This window comes from Ambystoma mexicanum, chromosome 2p (assembly GCF_040938575.1).
Source record: "Ambystoma mexicanum isolate Mex_15411 chromosome 2p, UKY_AmexF1_1, whole genome shotgun sequence".
Taxonomy (NCBI): Eukaryota; Metazoa; Chordata; class Amphibia; order Caudata; family Ambystomatidae; genus Ambystoma; species Ambystoma mexicanum.
The window spans coordinates 494,547,214-494,569,087 of NC_090923.1; the positions used below are offsets into that span (position 1 = coordinate 494,547,214).

The 21,874-nt window shown below is 40.6% G+C and overlaps 1 protein-coding gene across 16 annotated transcripts in view; it reads left to right on the top strand.

The window, feature by feature from the left end:
• ATP2B2 (ATPase plasma membrane Ca2+ transporting 2) overlaps positions 1–21,874 on the top strand; it is a 2,164,916-nt gene that overhangs the window by 2,121,172 nt on the left and 21,870 nt on the right. For 3 of the 16 annotated variants that reach the window (XM_069643906.1, XM_069643910.1, XM_069643911.1), the window contains one exon: positions 8,269–8,440. The exons of 11 other annotated variants lie outside the window; for them this stretch is intronic. In XM_069643906.1, coding sequence (XP_069500007.1) covers positions 8,269–8,440 — 172 coding nt within the window. Of the gene's footprint in view, positions 1–8,268; positions 8,441–11,203; positions 11,259–21,874 lie in introns of all 16 variants that reach the window. 2 more of the 16 variants (XM_069643908.1, XM_069643913.1) reach the window with 2 other exon arrangements.

Genomic DNA, 21,874 nt, shown 5'->3' on the forward strand with positions numbered 1-21,874 from the left:
GTTTGTGTAAACAAAAAATGTACCTTTTATATGTGAACACGTAGGATCACCCTGGTACCAACATCAGTATTATGTTGAGGTTCAGTATCATTTCATTGTGGTAAACAACACTGTTTTTTTAGAAATATTTGAACCATTTTATCGAAATCCTAGCAATAATTTGCTTTGTATGCATTTTATTTTTCTAAAATATCGATAGCTACTGAGCCTTTACTGGGGACAACTGCATATGACATATTGTTCTTGCAATGAACCCACGCGTTGACTGTAAATCAATAAAAGATGCAAAGCACAGTTGGCCTCCATATGAATGTTTAAAAGCTGATGCTGACAATCCTGAGAAGCAGGTGCCAACATCACTCATGGATCCACATTTATATTATACAAGGAATATAATAAAACAATACTTACTTGGACTTGTTTCACTCTCCCGGTGCACTTAAAGGCTTTTGCAAGTACAGTATTACACTAATTGTTTTCTTTTTCAGCAGGTGATTTTCTTCAATATCTCTGTTGCTTTCCATATTATAATATACATGTCTACAAAGCTTTTTTTTTCTCCCTAAAAGGCATTTAAAGTTAGCACTTCTCAGCGTCACACAAGTAAATAAAACCAGTTGATTTTTGTTTTTTATCAATCCTCATGATGTATTATTTTTCCGTTTTCCATTCATCGGTTAATAATACATACATGTGCTATATTGGTGGGAAAGCTAGCTAACCACTTTCAACATATAGTTATTTCCATGTGATCAAAGTAGAAGAGTCATTCACTCTAAAGTCTATAATTTAAATGGCCATTCTTTGACATCATAAAGTAAATGTATTTCCCTAAGGTCAAATAGTTGAAACAACTACATCCTGCCTAATCTGGCCAATAAAAGGCTTTTCACCAAATTTGCTTTTAAGAAGTATCTTTCAGTGCAGCAACACACACAGAGCCACACTGTTCTATATGGCGTGAGACTAAAGATCCTGTCAGCACACAGTAGGAATTCAGCTCTAATATTAATCAGAGAGTACTTCTGAGAGAGCATGGTTGATAGAAATGTACAGGAATCATACATATTTTTAAATGACCATCAGGTAGGATTTTGCCTGGTCCTAATGAACTCTGTTTTACAGTGTGATCTTGAATTTACACAAGAACACATAAACCTGGACACTTCCTAGACCCTAAAGGCCATGGTTAATTATCTGACTTCAGAAAACTTTGTGATCACAGTATTATGTTATTGTATGTTATGTCAAATGATAGTTATACTGGTTCCATCACCACTGGAGTGGTCTCACAGTGCATGACCTTCTCCAAGAGGTGGCACATTGTGACCCCCTCTCAGGTTTCTCCAGACCGTAGCTTGCTTATAGGAAGGAGTGGGAGGGGAAATGGATGAATGCGCTAGATACAAGATGAAAACTCATTTATTGGGGATGATGGTAAGTGATTTTGTTTGTAGAAGTAGGAATGTGTGTTTATTAACTGTGATTCATGAATGGTGAGTGTGAGAGAAATTGCAGGGGTGCATAACTAGGGAAGGGAATATCTAGACCAGATGAGGCATGCTGCTAGATGTTTATGGTTTGTGGATGCGTGATGGTCTTGGGGTGTGCTCAAGTAGGCCCTTGGGGTTTGGGGGCTTTCACTAGCTTGCTTTGTAAGAAACTATCCCTGTACCTAGGGAGAGAGCTAGGAATGCCAAGCTGTCTGTTTACACTATAGGTGTCAGACATAGGATTGTCATTGGAAATGGAAGCGTTTGCTTCGCCTAGATTTAGCAAACAAAAGCTTACACAACTCTCCCATGCAGATTACTTTTTAATGTTTGTTTTGATTTAACTGCTAGAGGTCTGCAGCAGTTGATTAACACTTACGTACTCTATACTTAATACTATATACTCTATACTATAATACTTATATAGAGAGTAGAAGTGCTGGATTTAGATTTAAGATATTTGTTGCATATATATATATATATATATATTGCTCCCGTCACCCCCTCAAAAGCACCCAGAAGTCCTGGAGACTCTGGAGATCGAGATACAAATATACATCAGAGAGCCTAATGCATTGCAGGACAAGGACATATATTCAATTCCAAAATGTGTTGGGTCTTTGGTTAGATATGAAAGTTAGTGATGTGGTAGTTGGACCAAATTCGGTGTGGGACTTAGCCGTCCCATATAGGATGCGTGCCAAAGGTGGAGCTAGAGGTTCTAAATAATCTCCTGTCAACCCCTAGAGCAACAGTCGAAGCCAGAGGGTACTGCAACATTTCACATGCACCATACTTGCGCAGTAGGTGAACAGTACATGCCGAATGGGATGTTACTTTATATGGGCGTCCCATGAACATTTTAGTAAAACGACACAATAAATAGTACATTGAAGCCACTAGATGCCAATTCAACATATAGCTAGATTGAGTAGTTCAAAATGATAGATGGACCAACTAAACAGCTATAGAATATGTTCAAGATCAGGCATTCATTAATGAATCAGTAGTTCATTTAATTCTTCACTTGCCTGTCAATTCTGGTAGCTTTGGAACTTTATTAAATGTGGAACTACTTAGTCACCACCACCATCAGATGCCTTAGCTGCTTTGTGAAGTTGAAATACATGTCTTAAGATATCAACATTTTACATCTGTTCAAAATTCTATAAATAGAGTTTTAGGTGCTAAGAATATGGTCATGTGGGTCATTACGAGTAAGCTAGTCCGGGAACAATTCTGGTAAAATGGCTGATATAACTGGCTCCTGCATTGTTCTCGGACCGGCTTATTCCGAGTCTGCCAGTAGGGACAGTGAACCACTGGCTGGCTTGACCTGCCAGTAGTTCAGGCCCCTACTGGCAGACATTCACTGTAGCACCGACACTGTTACTAACGGTGCCGGTGCTACAGTGATACCATTCCCATGACTTCCTACAGGACTCCATGGGAATGGGAACTTACTATTCTGCCGTAACCCATAATATCCGGAAATCACTGGGGATATCGGGTGGCAGAATCAGTAAGGCAAGTTTCCCTGTGAGCCACTGGTCGTACCGGCGACTTACAAGCAAACTCGTAAGGAGGGATAGTCTGATTTAAGCTCCTACCTGATGATTCACAGGGCACATTAAAGCTTGCCAGAGTAGCTAAGTCAAAATCTAGATGGCGCAAAGTTTCTACAAATATCAAAAAAGTCAACATTTGTTTCTATACTCGTTAAATGTGAAGTTGCATTGTGTAGCATAACTCTAGTTAAAATGCAATACCAAGCCCAGCAGCTGTAGCTACAAGGAACATATGAATTCATATTTTTTTTGTTTTCTCAATTCATCGCACTTATGTTCAGGAATTGATTGATTCCATCCCTATTAACATATTAAAAGGAGGCTGGGATGGAAATCTCGAAGAAGCTGAGACAGAAGGAAGACTGTGAGACACACAGAAGGGAATGTGGGGTGTGATGAGATACAGTAGATTTTGAGAGGGACTGTGAGGAATTAACATCTGGCAGGGGTGTAGGAGCACTTGCTTTTTTGGTTTTTATTAATTAGTGAAATTATGCATCTAATTCCATCTCTGAAAGGGAAATCTACTGATCAGAAATCTCCTTTCATAAACTCCATGCCAAAAGCATAGTGTGTACCTGTGTCATGCTGCATCATTATCCTCATATGCAGCACCTACTCTACCAGTGGCATACTGCAGGTTCAGAGGACACGTGTGCCTTCTTAAAATCTGCAGTGACAGCAAGGGTCTGCATTTAAGGTATACACCCCTGTTCCAAAAATGACAAAACTGAATGGATGTTGTCCTGGTGGCAAGTTAAACTGTAAATATAATCCACTCCTGAGTTTAGGGAATGGTGACCAGCAAATCCCATAGTTATCCAAGCCACATAAAATTGCTATAACACATGTGTCAGCCCTGTAGGCCCAGTTCAGTTGTGGATGGGTTATGTGAATCCTCACGAGACTGACTGGTCCTTGCCCCTACTCACAGGAATGAACCCTGGGTGGATTGCGTCTCTGTGTTCCTTTGTAAGGGCAGGTAACACCTTTTTCCTGGGACAGCCACTCTGCAGGAAGCTGACCTGGGAACAGACATTGAAGGAAACATCCATCTATAAAAGAATTGGCCTCACACCACAGTGCTTCATAACGCTGGGCCTTTTATCCTATTGAGAAGGGAAGGGGGCGGGTTAGTGTAGAAAGAGGGAGCTCTGTTCAGTTGCGGGATGGTGCCACCATCTTGTTTCTCTATACCTCTCACTCCTAACTTACTTCTCCACCTTCTTTAACACAAAGTGCTTTGGGTGTGATGTCAGAATGACAAAAACCACCTCTTTAATGAACAGGGATTGGACCCCTAAAGCAGGCTATCTTTACTCCAATCAGTTATTAACCTTTACCACTTCTTTGAATCCTCCTCGGGACATCAACTCTTGAGGTACATTGTGTTGGACCCAAAAATCCCTGTTTGAAATATGGGGATTTTCAGGCAGAAAGGCACACAAATCTGCATTTTTCACGCATATAATTCCATGAATCAGGCTGTTAATGACCACTGTCCTTCTGAATGCTGCACTAAATGTGGCGCAAGATTAATTAAATGTAAAACTAAACAGAAGTTCACTTAACATTGTTCTTGGTATTCTGTTGCAGTCTCTGAGGGATACCTGACTGTGTCTGATCACAGTGCTTAGTGGAAGGAGAAACTCTGCATGGAGCTCCATTATTATCCTGTATCACAGGTCTGCTCTCTTTGTAAACAGCTCTCTCTATCACTCTGCGAATCGTAGATAACCATTCGGGGCACCTAGTAAGGAGTTCAGGAGACTGCTGGATGTTCATGATTTAGCCAATATCTAGAGAATTTGTGAGTACTCATTCTACTAACCAGTCCCTGACTCCCTCTTTAGGCTTGACCACATCATGGTCTTGGCCATGCTAGTCAGTAGGACGCGGTCAATTGAAATTCAAGAGAAAGGGATATATGGTCAAGGTTGACTCTCCTTGCAAGGCAGTGGAGGCAACCAGGTGAACTATGATGCTTGGTATTCTGAGCAATGAGAACCTTGCAGAGGATTTAGGAAAATCCATAGAAATTTACTTTTCAGACATTGTGGAATATGGCAGATGAACACTCTGTGTGGGATGCTTTAAATGCCACAATTAGGGGTGATGTTATGTGCCACATTAATCATGTTAGGAGGAAAATGTTAGCTGAGCTGACAGCCCTGGAATTTTACCTCTGTAAAGCACAGAACAGTATGATTCTCCTGGTAGTTATCAGAGGAGTAGTCTCTAGACAACTCTGAGACATACATATATACATAGCGTTTTCAATTGCTATATACAATCTCACGTTTTGTTATCCACTGCCTCCCATATTTTAGTGTTTTATTGTGTGTCGGACCATTCTCTTTTCTGTCGCCCTAACTATTTATCTCAGTATTCATATGTCTGCATAACATATCGGGCAATTGCTCCTTGGCAAGACCAGGAATCTGCCAGCTAGCATCTCCAGCTGATTCTACAATGTATTTCTAAACATATTTGCTAAATATCATTACAGGACAGGGAGGACATTCTCTTGACAAACTGATGCATAAAAAACCTGATGGCTTTAATGAAGGCTATGCAAACTCATCTGTTTATCTAACTTCTTAACATACAGAGTCTATATCTGCCAATGTATTATGTCTAATTATCTCTTTCTCACTAGAGACAATTTGTTTTTTTGAGAAGGCACATTACAAATGATAATTCATAGCATTTCAAATAAATGTGTTCTGGACAATAGAATGCCAACTCCATTAGGTCAATATCTGATGCAATGCCCTTATGTCTATCGTAGTGGACACACAATAAAATAACTCCACATAACAACACATGTTTGCCCAACTTTGGCAACCGTGTACCAGAGCAGGATTTTGGGTTTTATTTAAGCAATAGAACCCGAGCGGCGGGGGCATTACCGACCCAGGTAATGCCCCGGGGCCCTTAGGTAAGGCCCTGAGCGAAGCGATGTACCTGAACATTTAGGAAATGTTGTTTTCTTTATTTGAACTTGTACACATATCCTATTTCCCCATAGGAAGTCCTCTGGCTCTTTGGTTCTTTAATGTGTATAGTTCATACAGGTATGCTCTGTCTACATTATTTTTAAAAATGTCTAATTAGTTAAGGATTATACAAAGGCAAGACACCTTTCTTAGATTGTGTGTTATATTGGAGCAGACTGTTTTGTCATGCTGTGACCTGTCTCCCTAGGTTGTGTCCCTGTGTCTTTGTGTCAGAACATGCCTGCTACTAGTGTCTCATGTTGTGAGTGTTATTGCTTTGGCACCATCCTTCACTTTCATTTGATTTCTGAAATTTAAAATTCAACCAATATCATCTGCTTCATACTGAGAGAAAAGTAGGCATGTTCTTAACGAATGGAAATGACATGATAAAGGTGAGCAGTGAACATCTATCACAGGGAAAACTGTGCATTGTGTTACCATCAGTGTGCCTGATTAACTGTAAAATTTATATTTGACAGCACACACATAAAGTAGAAGACCAGCACCTAGAAGTAAAAAAACGAAAGGTTTGCCATATGTATGTAACACGCTTCATGAATCTTTTTACAAGTGTGTCATATTTTATGCCAATGAGATTGGAATCCCCAATTGTAGGAAGATCTCATCGGAACTATCACCCAAGAATCTCCTGAATCCACAACATTAAAGCTAGCCTTACATGTTTTATTTCTAATCTCTTTCAAAGAATCACTCAGATTATTGAACGTGTTATTAATCCAGGAATTCCAAATCAGATGGGTCTAGTTTGCAGTCTCCTTCTACTGCAGACTTACACATGATTTTTAAACAGGCTCATTGATGAGACTGTCAATTTAAAATATCCTCCCTGTCTGATAAGCCAAATCACTGATCCATGTGTTACATCCCACAATTGAGAAGAAGGTCAATGAGTCAGCCAGGAAAACTAATGCCCACTACACACCCTGGATATTCAACCTATGTAAGAGATCTAGAGTGTGCTAGGCTGCATTGTTCAGTGACTTTATTCACTCTGAATATTTGGATACTGCCAAAAGAATTGCAAAAGTCATGATCCTTCTGAGCATCAAAAATAGGGGTCAAAAAGCAACAGGTACAGAAAAGCAGAGGTTTGGACATACGCATAATGTGATTGGACCATGTGTACTTTGGACTTATTCAATAAACACAACTCTGTTCATAAGCATAATGAAAGGTTAGGCGGTGAAGATACAGAGGTGGTGCTGGGGGAGGGTGGGGTGAAGGGGCTATAGCCCCGGGTATTTTGGTTGTAGCCGCGGATAGAAGCTCAGGGGTTACAAACAAAAAGGTCAGCTAGCCCCCAGTCCCGACAAGCGCAAACCTAGCAACACCCCAGTGAAGATATGATGGGCATTGTTCATAATGTATTCTTGGCTAATTAGATATGGGAATTGCTGAGCCACCGAAAGTATGAATGAGGATCTTGGCCTGGAAAGGTTTGCGTTCACCCATGAGTATACACATGAATGGCATGCAAGATAGAGCAGAGTGCTGCCATTCCACTCTGGGCACTACTTCAGTGCAGTGGGGCGTGTTACCTTATTTTCCATATTTTCCATATTTTCAGCTCTCTTGCACTGGAACAGGAGTAACATGTTCAGCTTATCTTTGAAAGGCTGGGCGGTGAGAGGGAGGCCATGGGGAGCACATTGGGAGCATAAAGGGAGTATAGATGTGTTGTTTAGGTCTGCATGGGGGTTGGTGGGCACACACACAATGTACCAGCGAATACGCGCGTATCACTGCATTGTTGGCTCTGTGACCCGCACATATTCACAGATGATTTTTGGGTAAATACCCAAATGGGAAACACACAGGAGTCACACTTTCTAGTAGGTATAGTAACGAATATACTCAAATAATAATCTCAAGTCAAACACGGAGCTTTGAATTGGTAGAATTGTGTATTTAATCAAGTGTTTAACCAGGAAATCTCCTTAACAATGTAAATGATTTTGATACATGCATTGAGAAACGTGAAGGTGAACATTGCATCACTGACATTACTTGTGGCTGTTCATGTATTTGCCTGGTGCTTATTGTACGGATTGTTTGTCAAATCATTACACTTTTCCTCCCTCTCATAGTGCCAAGTTGTGCTTATGTGTTTTGTTTATCCTGTCAGTTGTTGCACTATGTCCATTATTCCCTCAGCAACTTGTCTCGTTCTTTCCTCCATTGCAGATCGAGGTAGTCAATACTTTCAAGAGTGGCACTTCCTTTCAGGGGGCTCTGAGGAGACAGTCCTCCATCACAAGCCAGACCCAGGATGTAACCAATATTTCTAGCCCTAGTCACGTGTCACTTTCCAACGCTCTAACCTCTCCTACCAGCACAACTGCTACGGCGGCTGGGCGTGAGTGTGTTTTCCTAATGCCTCCGATCTACAAGATGCCAACTCACCCTTCACTCACTCAGCCTGATCACAAGTACACACTGCACATCCACAAACACGTTTGCCTTCACTTGTCAATATGCTAGGCATTACTCTGAACTCCTAAAATGCGTGCAACATTTAAATGTCGTTCAATGCTGTTATGGTAATTTATACAAATGTAATGATTGCAAAGAAACGTGCTGGTGTATTGAGCTGTTTTGCACTGCACACCAAATCCTGCAATTGACAGATAACTCCCTGTCAGCACTTTGCAAAAATAGAATAGAAATGATAATGGCCCTGATTTACACAACAAAAAAATAATAATAATTGGTGCAATCGTATTGAAAAACGATTTGTGATTCAGTGCCAAAATAGCATTCATTCGATTGTTTCTTCATAGGATAGGTTTAAAACTCACAGAAACAAAGAACAGAAAATGGGGCCATGTTGGCTTTCCACATTCATATTGGATATTGCTGTACATCAAATCAATCATGCCTGGGATTTATTAGTTTTCTGATCAAATCTCTGGTGTGCACTGATGAATATTGTTTACACATGTCCCATATTTGCTTCTACGTGCAGAAATGTCGGACATTTTTTTCATAAATATCATTTGAATATAGTGCATATTAAGGGCCTGATTTACAGAAAGGTTGTAAATCAGGTCCTGACACTATACTAGTTATACCAAACGAAATCAATTAGCTGGTGTTTTAAGAGCCCTATGGGGCTCATTACGAGCATGTGGTGTGAGAAAAAAGTGGCGGTCACGGAATAACCGCCGCTTTTCTTGCTCTGCCATGCTACGAGTTTGGCCCTGGAGTGGAGGATTTACCTTCAGCATCCTGCTGGAGGTGACTCCTCCCACTTTCTGCTGAAAAATCAGCAAAATCGTCAGAATTACTGCAACGGTCAAATGGGGGCTAACGCCGCCGCCGCCACCACCACTTGTAATCCGGCTGTAAATCCACTGGACCAAGTGGCGGTAATGATAATTTCATTGGGCGGTATTCCAGCAGATTTACCACTGGAATACCGCCCAGCTCCTTCTTGAGCCTACATCTTTTGTCATTGCTACTAAATATTGTAGCAACAACTTCACTAACCAAAAGCAGCTTCTCCAGTGTGACAGTGCTGTAATAAAAACTATTAGCACATGGAGTGCATTACAAAGCGCAATGAGCCTATGCAAATTCTTGAAATGCAGTCTCTAATGTTTGGTGTAGACCTCATTACAAACATGTCGAATTCATCAGCAGCCGGCAAGTGGAACAGAAACAATTGTCTTCAGCTTTGTACATTAATATGCAGGTCTATCCCTCAAACTGACCAACCACAATTAAGTAGAACATTATTAAAGAGTATTTCTACTAGTTCCATGTTCATTTGATTACCATCATAAGTAAAATTCTTCTCCACAATAAAAAAAAAACATTATTACTTTTAGTTGCACAACTGAAAGTTCTAATATACTTTCAGAACTCGATGTCCTACAACCTTGGTGATAACTTTGGTATGGCTCCCTCGGTCTGAAAGGCTTAATTACATTTCCAAAATAAACATCTTCTCCTATCTGACACAATTGAAGATACAAAGTGCTTTTGAATGGGATTGCACCATTGTAAAAAAAAGGCTTTTGCAAATCAGGCCCTCACTCTTCAGAAAGAGCCCAGCTCAAGGCCAGAGGAGTCATTTGACCAAAATCTTCGAGGCAACTACAAAGTTGCAGTTTTTGTGCTGTGACCTCTGTTGTCACAGACATCACGTGATCATTGACCTCGTTAGTTGGACACTTTATGCCTTCTTAAAACAAAAAAAAAGCCAGCTGCTAAAACTTGCAAATACTGAACGTGTAGTGACATTTCATAGCTCAATAGTTTGAGTCCTTATAATACAGGGGTTACTAATAATTCCAGACAGGTTGACAGCAGCACTATAAGAGTAGCTGTTGCTGAACCCAAATAGCCAACTTCTAATTCTTCATACCTATTTTATGACTATAGAAAAGTTTTGTCCACGTTAACTTTGACTTATTTCTTGGCTTTTAGCCTTTACTTTGGAAACCATTCTTAATTTTGTTAAAAACAAATGAGAGACAGTAATTGTGAGGCACAGCTGGTCACATCCTCTTTTGTTCAGTTAATGCACACAGTAAAAGGCTCTGGGCCTGATACACAACAGGAATTTCAATGGGAAATTCCCATTGAAAACTTTGTTTGTATCAGACCTGTGCTTTATCTGGATATTCGGTTCGAGTAACAGTAATGCAACAGCTGACTATATTCACTTTGGGCCTTAAAGAGTACTTTTTACCTTATTTATTTAAAAAAAAGACTCCAGTGGAACGAAGCATAGCACTGTACTGCCTTTTGATGGCACCACCTATTATCAAAAATGACTACAGAAGAGTTTAGGTATTCCCTCTGTTTATTGTAGCCGCTTTTCAGGAACATACGTATCAGAAATATATAGTGGGGAAAGAACAAATTGGTCCTGGCTCACAAATTGTTTCTCAACAGGATTTTCCGATTGAAAAACCTTTGTGAATCATTACCATTGGATTTAAGTCAGCACAAACTTACCCGCATCCATCACACGCACACGTTGGCATCTCTTTCATAATATAGACCTCTATTTAAAGTATGCATTAACATTCAATTTGAAGAGTGAACGTGTTTTTTTTCAGTGCTTGTCCTCTGTTCTGTCTGAATGTTAAATGTGTTTGTTTTCCCCCAGAGGGCTAGAGAACACTGGACAAAGGTTTCTGCAAGAGAGAGTGACATAAACAGAGGTTGTGAGTCTTTACCATTCAGCCTGACACTAATGTGTGCTGCACACATGATAGCTTGGCTTGTTCAAGCTAGGTAAACATTCGAGTATAAGCCCATTCACTACCAAGCACACGAGTCTTTCAGCAGGCCATCCCTGTGTAATGTATACTGCTGTGTTGCATTGTGGGATCTAAGGATGGGCGATAACATCAATTACATTAAATAGTCAATTTTCCTTCAATCAGGTGGTGATCACAGCTGCAGACATAAGCTCGTTATCACCTATTTTATTGTTTTTCCGAAAATTTAAGAGTTTATATTTCCAAATCTTTTATCGATATTCCGGCTGACACTCGGACACAAGAAAATCGCCCATCCCAGGAGAAACACTAAAACTAACAATATTTTCTCATTTGCATAAAAATAACAGCACTGCAAAACATGTCACATCAGCTAAACATGTGTGTTTGCTTTTTTATCTTGATTTTACATGATACAGTGTTATGAATGTGCTCACTGGGTGGGTTTAACACCGAAGACTGTCTTTCTTTCAGCAAGTGTTTCAGGCGATCTGGAGTTAACAGTCATTCATGGATTCGCAAAGTGTCATTTCATGGCGTCTTTGTTGCACATAGTCAGTGTTCTTTTCTGTGGTGTCACTTCTGTGCAAATACAGAATGTGCGTCCTTGTCTGTCGTACTGTGCCATTGTGCATCTCAGAAGAATGCCTCACGCAGCACTGAGCCAAAGGACTCACTCAGTTCATATTCTGTCACAGGCAAAGAAGCGCACAAGTGGATATTGTACACACACCCACATGCACACCAGCACGTGCACACACATACACTCATTTTCAGAATTCAGTTTGATGATAGTGTAATGATTCAGCACAGCACACTCCATTGTCCTGGAGTTTCTCTCAACACTCAGTATTCCCAAAAATGTGCAGTAGTCCAAGTGCTGTGAACATTTTATTCACGGGTAAAAGTGGGAGCAATGGCAGTTTGTTATGTTGCAGTGGACACATTTTTGTGAACGTTGGAGAAGTTTGTCCGCAGACATTACAAACATGCATCAGCATTCCGTTTAAATATTTAGAAATGTTAAGGTATGGACTATAGTAAATGAACGCCCCTCAAAGAAAACGTGACCTAGCCAAAGCAGCAGCGTGTTTCATACAACAAGTTCACCTGAAAATCAAAGCTCGGACAGAAGCCGAGGATACGATGGAGCAGCATCACTTAGGCACTCCCAGAGCCAGCAGCAGCGGCCCCTAATGTCAAGCACTGCACTTAGGGTATGCAATAGGCACTGATGCAGGGTATCGTGCCTGAGATCCCTTTAACATGTTTGTCACTGCAAACACCTATTTAACCAGCGACAATCTCAGCTAGGATAACAGTAAAATAGGGATGCGTTTCTACTTCTACTATGGCATAGACATTCTACCTGCACAATTATAAATGTTTCTCATAATAACAAAAAGAACATTTTCTCTTTAACTCTTTAAACTTCATTGGGTAAATGAATGGAAACCATTGAATATAGGCCTGGGATGGCAAACTTATCTAAAGGAGTATAGAACTGGTAGCAGGGAAAACATATAACAGCGTTCTCTGAAATAAATACACATTTTGGGGAATTTTTGAGAAGTGCGTTTTAGGAAACCACGCCTTATTCACACAGCATTGCTGAAGATTACATGTTTCCGAAATGAGGCACACGCAGCCTTAATATGGGCCCAGGTAAGTTCAAAGTAAATATGCATGTTCTTTCAGAAACAGTGAAGTGAAAGATTTAATAACACATTAGGCCTTTTTACGAGGTAGGTGGTAACAGATTACCGGCACCGGTAAGGACACCAGTGCCGGTAATCCCTTACCACCCTATTACAAGGTCCCTTAGCGGGTCCCTTCCTTAATACCTGGTCTGACCAGGTGTTAAGGATGGGACCCGTTAAGGAACTTCAGAGCTAATAACGGCACCGCAAATTGCCTTACCGTTATTAGCTCCATCCCCATTCCCATTGATCCCTACGGGGGCTCGAATGGGAATGTTGAATGGTTCCCGGAATGGGGATTTACCGGGTCCTCCAAGGTTGGAATGACCCAGTAAGTCCCTATTTGGGGAACCCAGACCCGGAATGCGGTAAGTGGGTAGCCATGGTGCTAATAGCACCATGGCTACCTCCTACCGCGTAATGAGGACCATTGTGTTCATTGGCTTTGGGGCATTCACTTCCTGTGATATCCTCTATTCACGAAAGAGCACCTTGGACAAACCGTGTACATAAACACGATTTATGGAACCTTTTTGCATGGCATACATATATTTGATAGGTGTATTCCAGGCATGTTTGATATAGTGACCAAATTAAAGTCATACCATAGGTTATTCATTGTTCAAACTAAATGTTATAACCTCCTCCAGAATTCTAATGCTGCCTGAACAATCACGAGTTTACCCATTGGGCCTAATTTACAAAGCATGTTTCAATGGGATTGTGCCATTGTCAAACGCTTTTGAAAATCAGGCCCATTGCCTTCTACACTGGAGATATAGTGAACACAAGAAAAGGAGGTTTGACGCTGGTTCACATGCCTGAGCTGACATTTGTGGCCTTACCAAACATAGTTATTTTTCTCCTCTAATAGAAGTTACATTTGTCAATGGTAAAAAGTTGAGTCTCCTAAATCATTCCTGTAGAAAATCGGATATTTCATTTAATTAAGCGCTGCTGTGAGTTCTGTAATATCGGATTGAGGTCTTTAACTATTAAACAAGCTATTTCAAGGATTCCTCCCCACTTTCCAATACAGAAAGTCACATTCACAGACACATTTGAAAAGAGTACTAATATATCTAGAAAATACATTATTTTTGGCATTAACCACAAAAGTAGTTCTGCAAGATGCAGTTAGGCACTTTGCTTCCACACATGCGGGTGCAGCAGAAGATACTGGATCCTGTTGTACAGCTGCTGCAAAGCACAGTTAAACACTTACAGTTTATAATAAGCAATCCCACATCTACATTTCTTAGTTGATTCAACTGAGCTCTTCAAGTTAGTTCCTAAATCCTGGGCTGAGACTATATATCATAGAAAACTTTTATTCCCATGTAGGTGTCATGACTGACATCGTTTCAATGAGCTGCAGTCTCTGAAGGTCAGCCATATTTCTTTTGTGCTCCTCCCCTGGTAATCTTCACTGGTATAGTGTTGTTTCATCAATAGGTGAAATTGAAATCAGTTTTTTTCAGAGTACATTTTATTGAAAAAAAAGGAATCGAAATATATAGGGTGGTTGGAAAAGTATATATAAGTGGAGGGGGTGGTCGGGAATAGGTAAAAAATAATAGGGGTTCAGGCCTGGGGGGGACCTCCCAAAAATAAACAATTTAGATGAGTTTTTTCAGGAAAGAATACTGAGAAAAAAACATCTTGACATTTCACCCATGGACCCATCAATGAAATGACATAGAACCTGTTGACTACCTTCTGTCTTCAGATGTTTGTAATTTACCAGACTGTTGACACAGATTAAATCGGCCCTATCGATTTTCTTATCGACTAGGACACAAGCCTTACACATGGCCTGCACATTTCAAGCTCAGCCTTTGGTATTTTCTGTACAAACATCCAGCAACATCTTTTTCTACCTCAATCAAACTGTTCATGCAGTAACATACATGAGCCAACATTACCTTTGCCGATATTTATTATCTAACTCATCTCCAACAATTGGTTCCTAAAACATGTAGATGATTAATTTCTGATAGAATGCAACAGCCAAGCCTCAGGGGCATCTAGGCCTCCTGCATCCTACACTCTTCATATCACTGCTCCAAAGTCAGTCAATCAGTCATACATGATTTATTGTGGCCAGTGCTCCTCAAATCAGCACCGTAAAATATTATAATGTCATAAATATAAACAAAAATATAACCAAAATGCAAAAATGGAACAGAACTATTTACTAATGTATAAATAATGATAACCCTCCAAAGGACCTCTTCTACCAGATAACAAACACAGCAATTCATGATATAGCCATTCAGGGCTTTTCATGAAAATTAGAATGTCAATTGATGAAGGTGCTAATTTAATCCCAACTTCTCTATACCTAACAAATAAAATCTTATCATTCTGCCCAACAAATTTAAGAAAAGGTTCCAATGGAAGAATACATAAAATAGGTGACAAGGGGCACCCTTGCTTTGCCCATCTGAATAAGGGAAAGGAATCAGAAAATCATCCATTCATAACAATGGAAGTTCTGGGATTAGAATACAGAAGCTTAATAAGTGAAACACATATAGATCCAAACCCATACCATTTTAAAGCCATACATAATTAGTTCCATTTTACTTGGTTACATTATTTTGCAGCATCTCAAGTGATTGCCACACAACTATCAATTGAGTTAAATGTACTATTAGAAATGTCAAGGAATAACCTGGAATTGGCAGATAAACACATTTTTTAACAAAGCTTGTTTGGCCAGCCTTATCTAACCTAGAGAGGATGGGGTCTATTCTATTAGCCATCACTTTTGCAATTCTTTTACAGTCCAAAATAATAAGCAATTTAGATCTGTAGTTTTTAGGAAGTTCACAATCTTTGTCCGGTTTAGAGAAAATAATTACCATTGCCTTAGAAAAGAAACCCCCAAAAATACCAGTATTTAAAAAAAAGGATAATTGTTGTAATAATGTTGGAGACAATAGACTAGAAAAATGAGTGAAAAAGTCAAAAGGGAAACCTTTTCGGTCATGGTGCCTCTCCCTAATAACATCTAAAATCACTTTACTAATTTCATTTAACAAAATTTGCTGCCACATAATACAATGTCATGGATTGACTACATCTATATTATAATATCTTTAGCCACTGCCCTAGTTGGCTTTCAGATTGAGTGTATCACTATGTACAATCATGCCCTTGCCGTTATATATCTTCAACTCTTCCATGAAATATACATTTCATGACCAAACCATGTCAATCGTTTAGACACCCAAACTTTGTCCACAATAATCTGCAGTTGTGTATATTCCAATACTTCAAAAGCGAATGTAGACCCTGGCTTTCTATAAGTGGGGGTGGATCTATGGCCTACTTGATGAACTCTCTACAAATTTAGTGAAGAGGTCACAGAAAGGGCTAGAAATGTAGCTAGCATATTTTGTAAAAGGAGAATAGGGGTTTCTCCTTCAACTCCCTCAAGCAATCCAATAAGGTGCAGGGTATAACACATACTATGATTTTTTAGGTTTTCAATATACTTTTGTAGACGTTTAAGAGCTGCTTCAAGTTGTATAACCTCATTAGAACTAACCTCTGCATTACTGATCCTTTTCTCCTCTTCTTCCATCCTAGACTCAAATAAAGACTGTATATCATTTATCATAACTTTAATTCCACCAAAACAGTCTGCATGGTGGGATCTGCTGAGCCTTTGAGAGTCGGGAAGTCACTTTTAGGCCTTTTGAGGGTGCTTTCTCCATTGAGAACATGATCTATTTTAGTCATACCCTTTTCAGTAAGAATGTTAAGAGTTAACAGTCATAAGTCACCAGAAAAAAACCAAAGGCAAGCCTCAGCTTCAAGAATAAAGCACCCAGCAAGAGCAATCTGGCCAAGAATAATAATTATTATTCGAGTAGGAAAATTTTCAAAATAAGAGAACATGCTAAAGAGGACATCTACTGAAAATTTTACTGAACATCACAAGCTTTCTTTAATAAAGGCACAATCACAATTGAATGTGCGTGTCTGACAGTAAAGGTTATGAAGCAGCTGTGCACGATATCTTTACATTCTCAAGCAGACCGTGTATTATTAAATAAAGAAATAAAATCGTCAGGAAAAGAGCCAGAATGATATTAGAGGTGTTAGATGCAGGATGCCTAGTCCATCTTAATACTAGAAACACAGCCTGTAATTAAACACATTACATTCTTCCTTTTTTGTGAAGCTGGAAGAAAAACCCAGGCTCTAGGCAGCACCTCTAGCAGCCACACCTCCTCCAAGACATGCTGCGTCATACAAAGAAGGCTGCTCCCTCCTGGCTGACTCAAGGAGTCAGGGTGCTGGTATGTTATAGCAGCTCAAAACTGCCTGGTATGATAAATAAATCGTGGAACAGCAGCATTGGAACAAAGGGGGAGGTACGTTAATGCTTCTATATGATCCACGCAGTATGCTGACAACATTACTATTGTCCCAGATTCATCACGGTAACTGTTGTGATGGAGTCAGCAGGTTATTCAGCCATTGTGATCGATGCCAAACCAGCCCGAAGTATTACCATTTTTATTTTCGTGTTCTCCACCTTTACAGTTTCAGATGATTCAATTGGGAAAGGGGTGGAGAAAATATCATGGCCTTAGTTTTTTTTGGAGTTGGTGGTTAGGCCCTTAATTCCACAGATTTCATGCAATGTTCCCATTTGTTTAGGCAGGCTACCAGTATTTTGAAAATCAAAACAGCGCCATCTGCATGTAGCAGATTGTTTTTTTCTCAGCAGTCAATCAGAGGGGCACATGAGGCATGAGCAAAGCCCTCAACCAAAATAATCAGCCATTAGGGTGCAAAAATATGAAAATGTTTGGAATTTAAGCTTAGCAGAAGGAATATTCACACTAACACTGTAAGTGGAAATAGACAGTAAGGTGTCCACCCACATTGTACTAAGACAATTGTAGTCAAGACGAGACAAGTCATTAGGTTTACAATGGACTTATCACCATAGTTCATACTGTCCTTCCCATTTGAAAAACAAAACAAGCATTGGTAGTGCCAACACTTTTGGCTTTTGTGTGGATATGGTTTTGCCTGCCATTGCCTAATGGTATTAACAAGCCACTAATGGTAGAAGCTTGAAATTGGTGCAGTAGCTGGGTGTGTGATTAGGCCTCTGATCACCTTAACCCAAATCAGGTCCACCACTTAAGAAGCGAGTGCACGTTTGCACGTAAAGAAAGTTTATTGTACAATCAGCTTGGAAGGGCTAGGTGAAACAATAGAGTCAATCTAACCCGAGTCTCCCTGAACCACAGAAGCACTTCACATTAGATATATTTTGCAACAGTTATGATATGCTATGATACAGAATTTATAACATGCCTATACACAAGTGTTTCAAGGCACGACGAGGCAAGGGAGGGGGATCAGAGAGGAGACAGAGACAATGATCTTACTAGGCCCGGTGATATTGAGATTGCGCAAGTGCAGGGGAGGGGGCAAAGGGAAAGTGTGTGGGTCAAGGTGAAAGGGGCAGTGCAGTACATAGGATAAACAGGAAAAAAAAATAAAATTAATAAAAACAATAGGTAAAAAGTGTGGCCAGCTTGTGAGTGCAGACATCAGGTGTCAGGATCTGGTGGGGACTGTAGGGATACAGAACCAGCCCCCAAGTACAGGTGTTGCCAGGGAGGCAGTGCAGCTGTGCATCTGGCGGGAGAAGAGATCTGGGCCTGAGATCATAGGGTAGCCGATGACCAGTGCAGTTTCAGTCAGGAGCTCAGCAGGGGAGGGGATGAGAGAAAGCAGAAGCAAAGAGGAAGGTCTTGAAGTGCTTCCGGAACCAGAGATGGTTCTCCTCAAGTTTCAGGGAGGCAGGGAGGCTGTTCCAGAGGGAGGCCCCAGCCGTAGAAAGAGATCTACCACCGACTCGTTGCTTGGAGAACTGAATGACCCTGAGGGAATTGGAGGCAGATGAGCGAAGATCTCGAGAAGGAAGATATTTAGGAAGAGAGAGTTGAAAGTATTGAGGCCCTAGGCCCCAGAAGGCCTTGTGGCAACGCAGAGGGTTTTGAACTTTATCCTCACAGCCACTGGGTGCCAGTGCAGAGATTTCAGTCCTGGAGAGATACAATCTCTGGGCTTGAGGCCAAGGACAAGTCTCGTAGTCCTGTTCTGGATGAGTTGCAGAGGGCGGAGAGTAGAAGCAGGCAGATTAAGAAAGAGGATGTTGCAGTAGTCCAGCCTAGAGAGAACCAGAGCTCTGGAGGCAGTGAGGTTCTGGGGGATGGAGAGGAAAGGACGTATACCTCTGAGAAGGTGCAGCTGGTAGTGTGACTTCTTTAGAGACATCAGAGATGTGAGGAGAGAAGGAGAGTGTGGAATCGAAGATGACTCCAAGGTATTTAGCCTCACAGGCGGGAAAAGGAAGAGGGCCAAGAGAGGCCGACCAGAGAGCGACAAGAAAGGAGGGAGCAGGTGTGCCAATGAGGAGAATCTCAGTCTTACTTGTATTAAGACAGCAATCATTGGCGGCACACCACTCCTGGATAGCAGAGAGACAGTCACAAATGAGAGAAGGAGAAGAGGTGGTTGAAAGTACCTTGAAAATGGTTTGGGTGTCGTCCACATAGCACTGAAAGTTTGGCCAGAGAGTGGCAATGAATTGGGCAAGAAGTGCCAGGTATTTGATGAACAGCCAGGGAGAGAGGTTAGACCCGTGGGAAACACCACAGGTAGAGATAGAGATAGGGGAGAAGAAGGACCCAGGTTGGACCTGTGAGGGTCAATCCGAGTGAAAGGTCAGCCAAGCCAGGGCCTGATCGGTGATACCCAGGTTATCACGGATATGGTTGAGCAGGATGGCATGGTTGACCATGTCAATGGCAGAAGAGAGATCAAGTAAGATAGGGACAAAGGGAGTATTGAAGTCAAGATTTGAGAACAGGTCTTCAAGGATGTTCAGGAGAGCAGTTTATGTGCTTCTGGCAGCTCTTAAGCCAGACTGATGGTCGGGGAGATAACCAACCGATTCAGTGTAAAGATTAAGCAGGAGATGGCCAGATTTTCCAGGAGTGAGTGAGATTGGGCGGTAGTTAGCAGGGCAGCAGGGGTCGGCTGAGGGTTTCTTAAGAAGAGGGTGCAAAAGGGAGTGCATCAGAGGTGAAGGGAAGACTCCAGTGGTGAAGGAGTGGTTGCAGAAGTCTGCCAAAGCAGGAGCTTGGGTGTCAATGTGGTCCTTGATATTTTTCTAGGAACGAAGGGAGAACCTGTTTTGACAAGACATTCATAGATTGGACTTGTCTAGAAACCTCGTGTGGGGAGAGCGGGGATAAGGCAGAGAAGGAGGGAGCACAGAGGGCCAGAGGTAGACACTCCCACATATTTTATTTTTATGTGATTTAAATGTGCTTTAGTATGTGAAACTTTACACATTTTTAAATTCAGATCATTTGATATCATTATTTACAAAACATTACTTCAGATTACATCTCTACATAAAAATATACTAAAGTCACTAAAAATCAATCGACCCGTTTTAAATTCCTTTTTAAAGATTCCTTTTTAAAATACCATAATCATTCATGCTTTGTCATTTAACTTATCCTTAACGTATTGCCCTTCACTTATACTACAGTTTATCTGATACTATTAGCCAGACCCTCTAAAGGTCCAGATGCAGACCTTTACTTTGTGTATTACAAAATTGTTGCCAAAAGGCAGAGCTTTTAATAGCGTCCAGGCAATGAACATGTTTACCCAAATATTTCATATATTTATGACACAATTTTCAGGCATTCAGTTAACACATGCTTTGAAGTCTCTATCATCCGAATATTTCCACAAATCCAAAATGCTCTTTCAGCTTTGGGTATCTTAGCTGGTCTACCAGTCACTGAGAAAACAGGAAGGTGATTTAAGCTCAAAAGCAATATATTTATTTATGTATTTATTTATATCATAAACATTTAGGCAACCAAGGCTTTACATATATTTATAAAAAATAATAAAAACGTTTCCAAAGTTTAAAACCGCTCAACACTAGAATAGAACAGCAACTTTAAAAGAGCAGATTTAAAACATACCATCCACTGATTACTTCTTACAATTACACATTTAGCTCCAACTATTTCTAACGTATCAGACATATGAAATTTAAACAATAAATATTGCCTGATCGTTTTACTATCTGGGAATGCACTTAAATATTTAGGAGATTCGGATTGACTCAACCAAGACAGTATAAATGTCCCACTGTTATACTTGGTTGCAAGGTATACCATATCTCTTTCCTTACCTGCCTTACTTATAGCCTGTTTCAATAGTCATTTGAGTCTACCATGTGTTCGATTTAGCTATTAATTTGCCATCTCTTTAACCCATTTATGATAGGTCGCTCTAAGAAATCCCACAACACAAAATGTGTCACAGGAATGAATACTGTTAAATGCTCTCATCAATTCAACGGTAGAAGCAGGCAGATTTAGAAAGAGGATGTTGCAGTAGTCCAGCCTAGAGAGAACCAGAGCTCTGGAGACAGTGAGCTTCTGGGGGGACAGAGAGGAAAGGAAGAATACCTCTGAGGAGGTGCAGTTGGTAGTGTGACTTCTTAGAGACGTCAGAGATGTGAGGAGAGAAGGAGAGTGCAAATCAAAGACGATTCCAAGGTTTTTAGCCTCACAGGCGGGAGAAGGAAGGGGGCCAAGAGAAATATTTGACAACCTGATCATAGTGAGCAGTCCAGGAGGGATGTCCCATCAACTTAGTTTGGTCCACAATTTATTCCTAACGATTGTGTCAAAAGCAGCATTAAAATCTACGAAAGCTCCACATACTGGGAGCTGCCGCCTATGCCACACATATTCTATAGATGTTACGACGATGGTAATATCA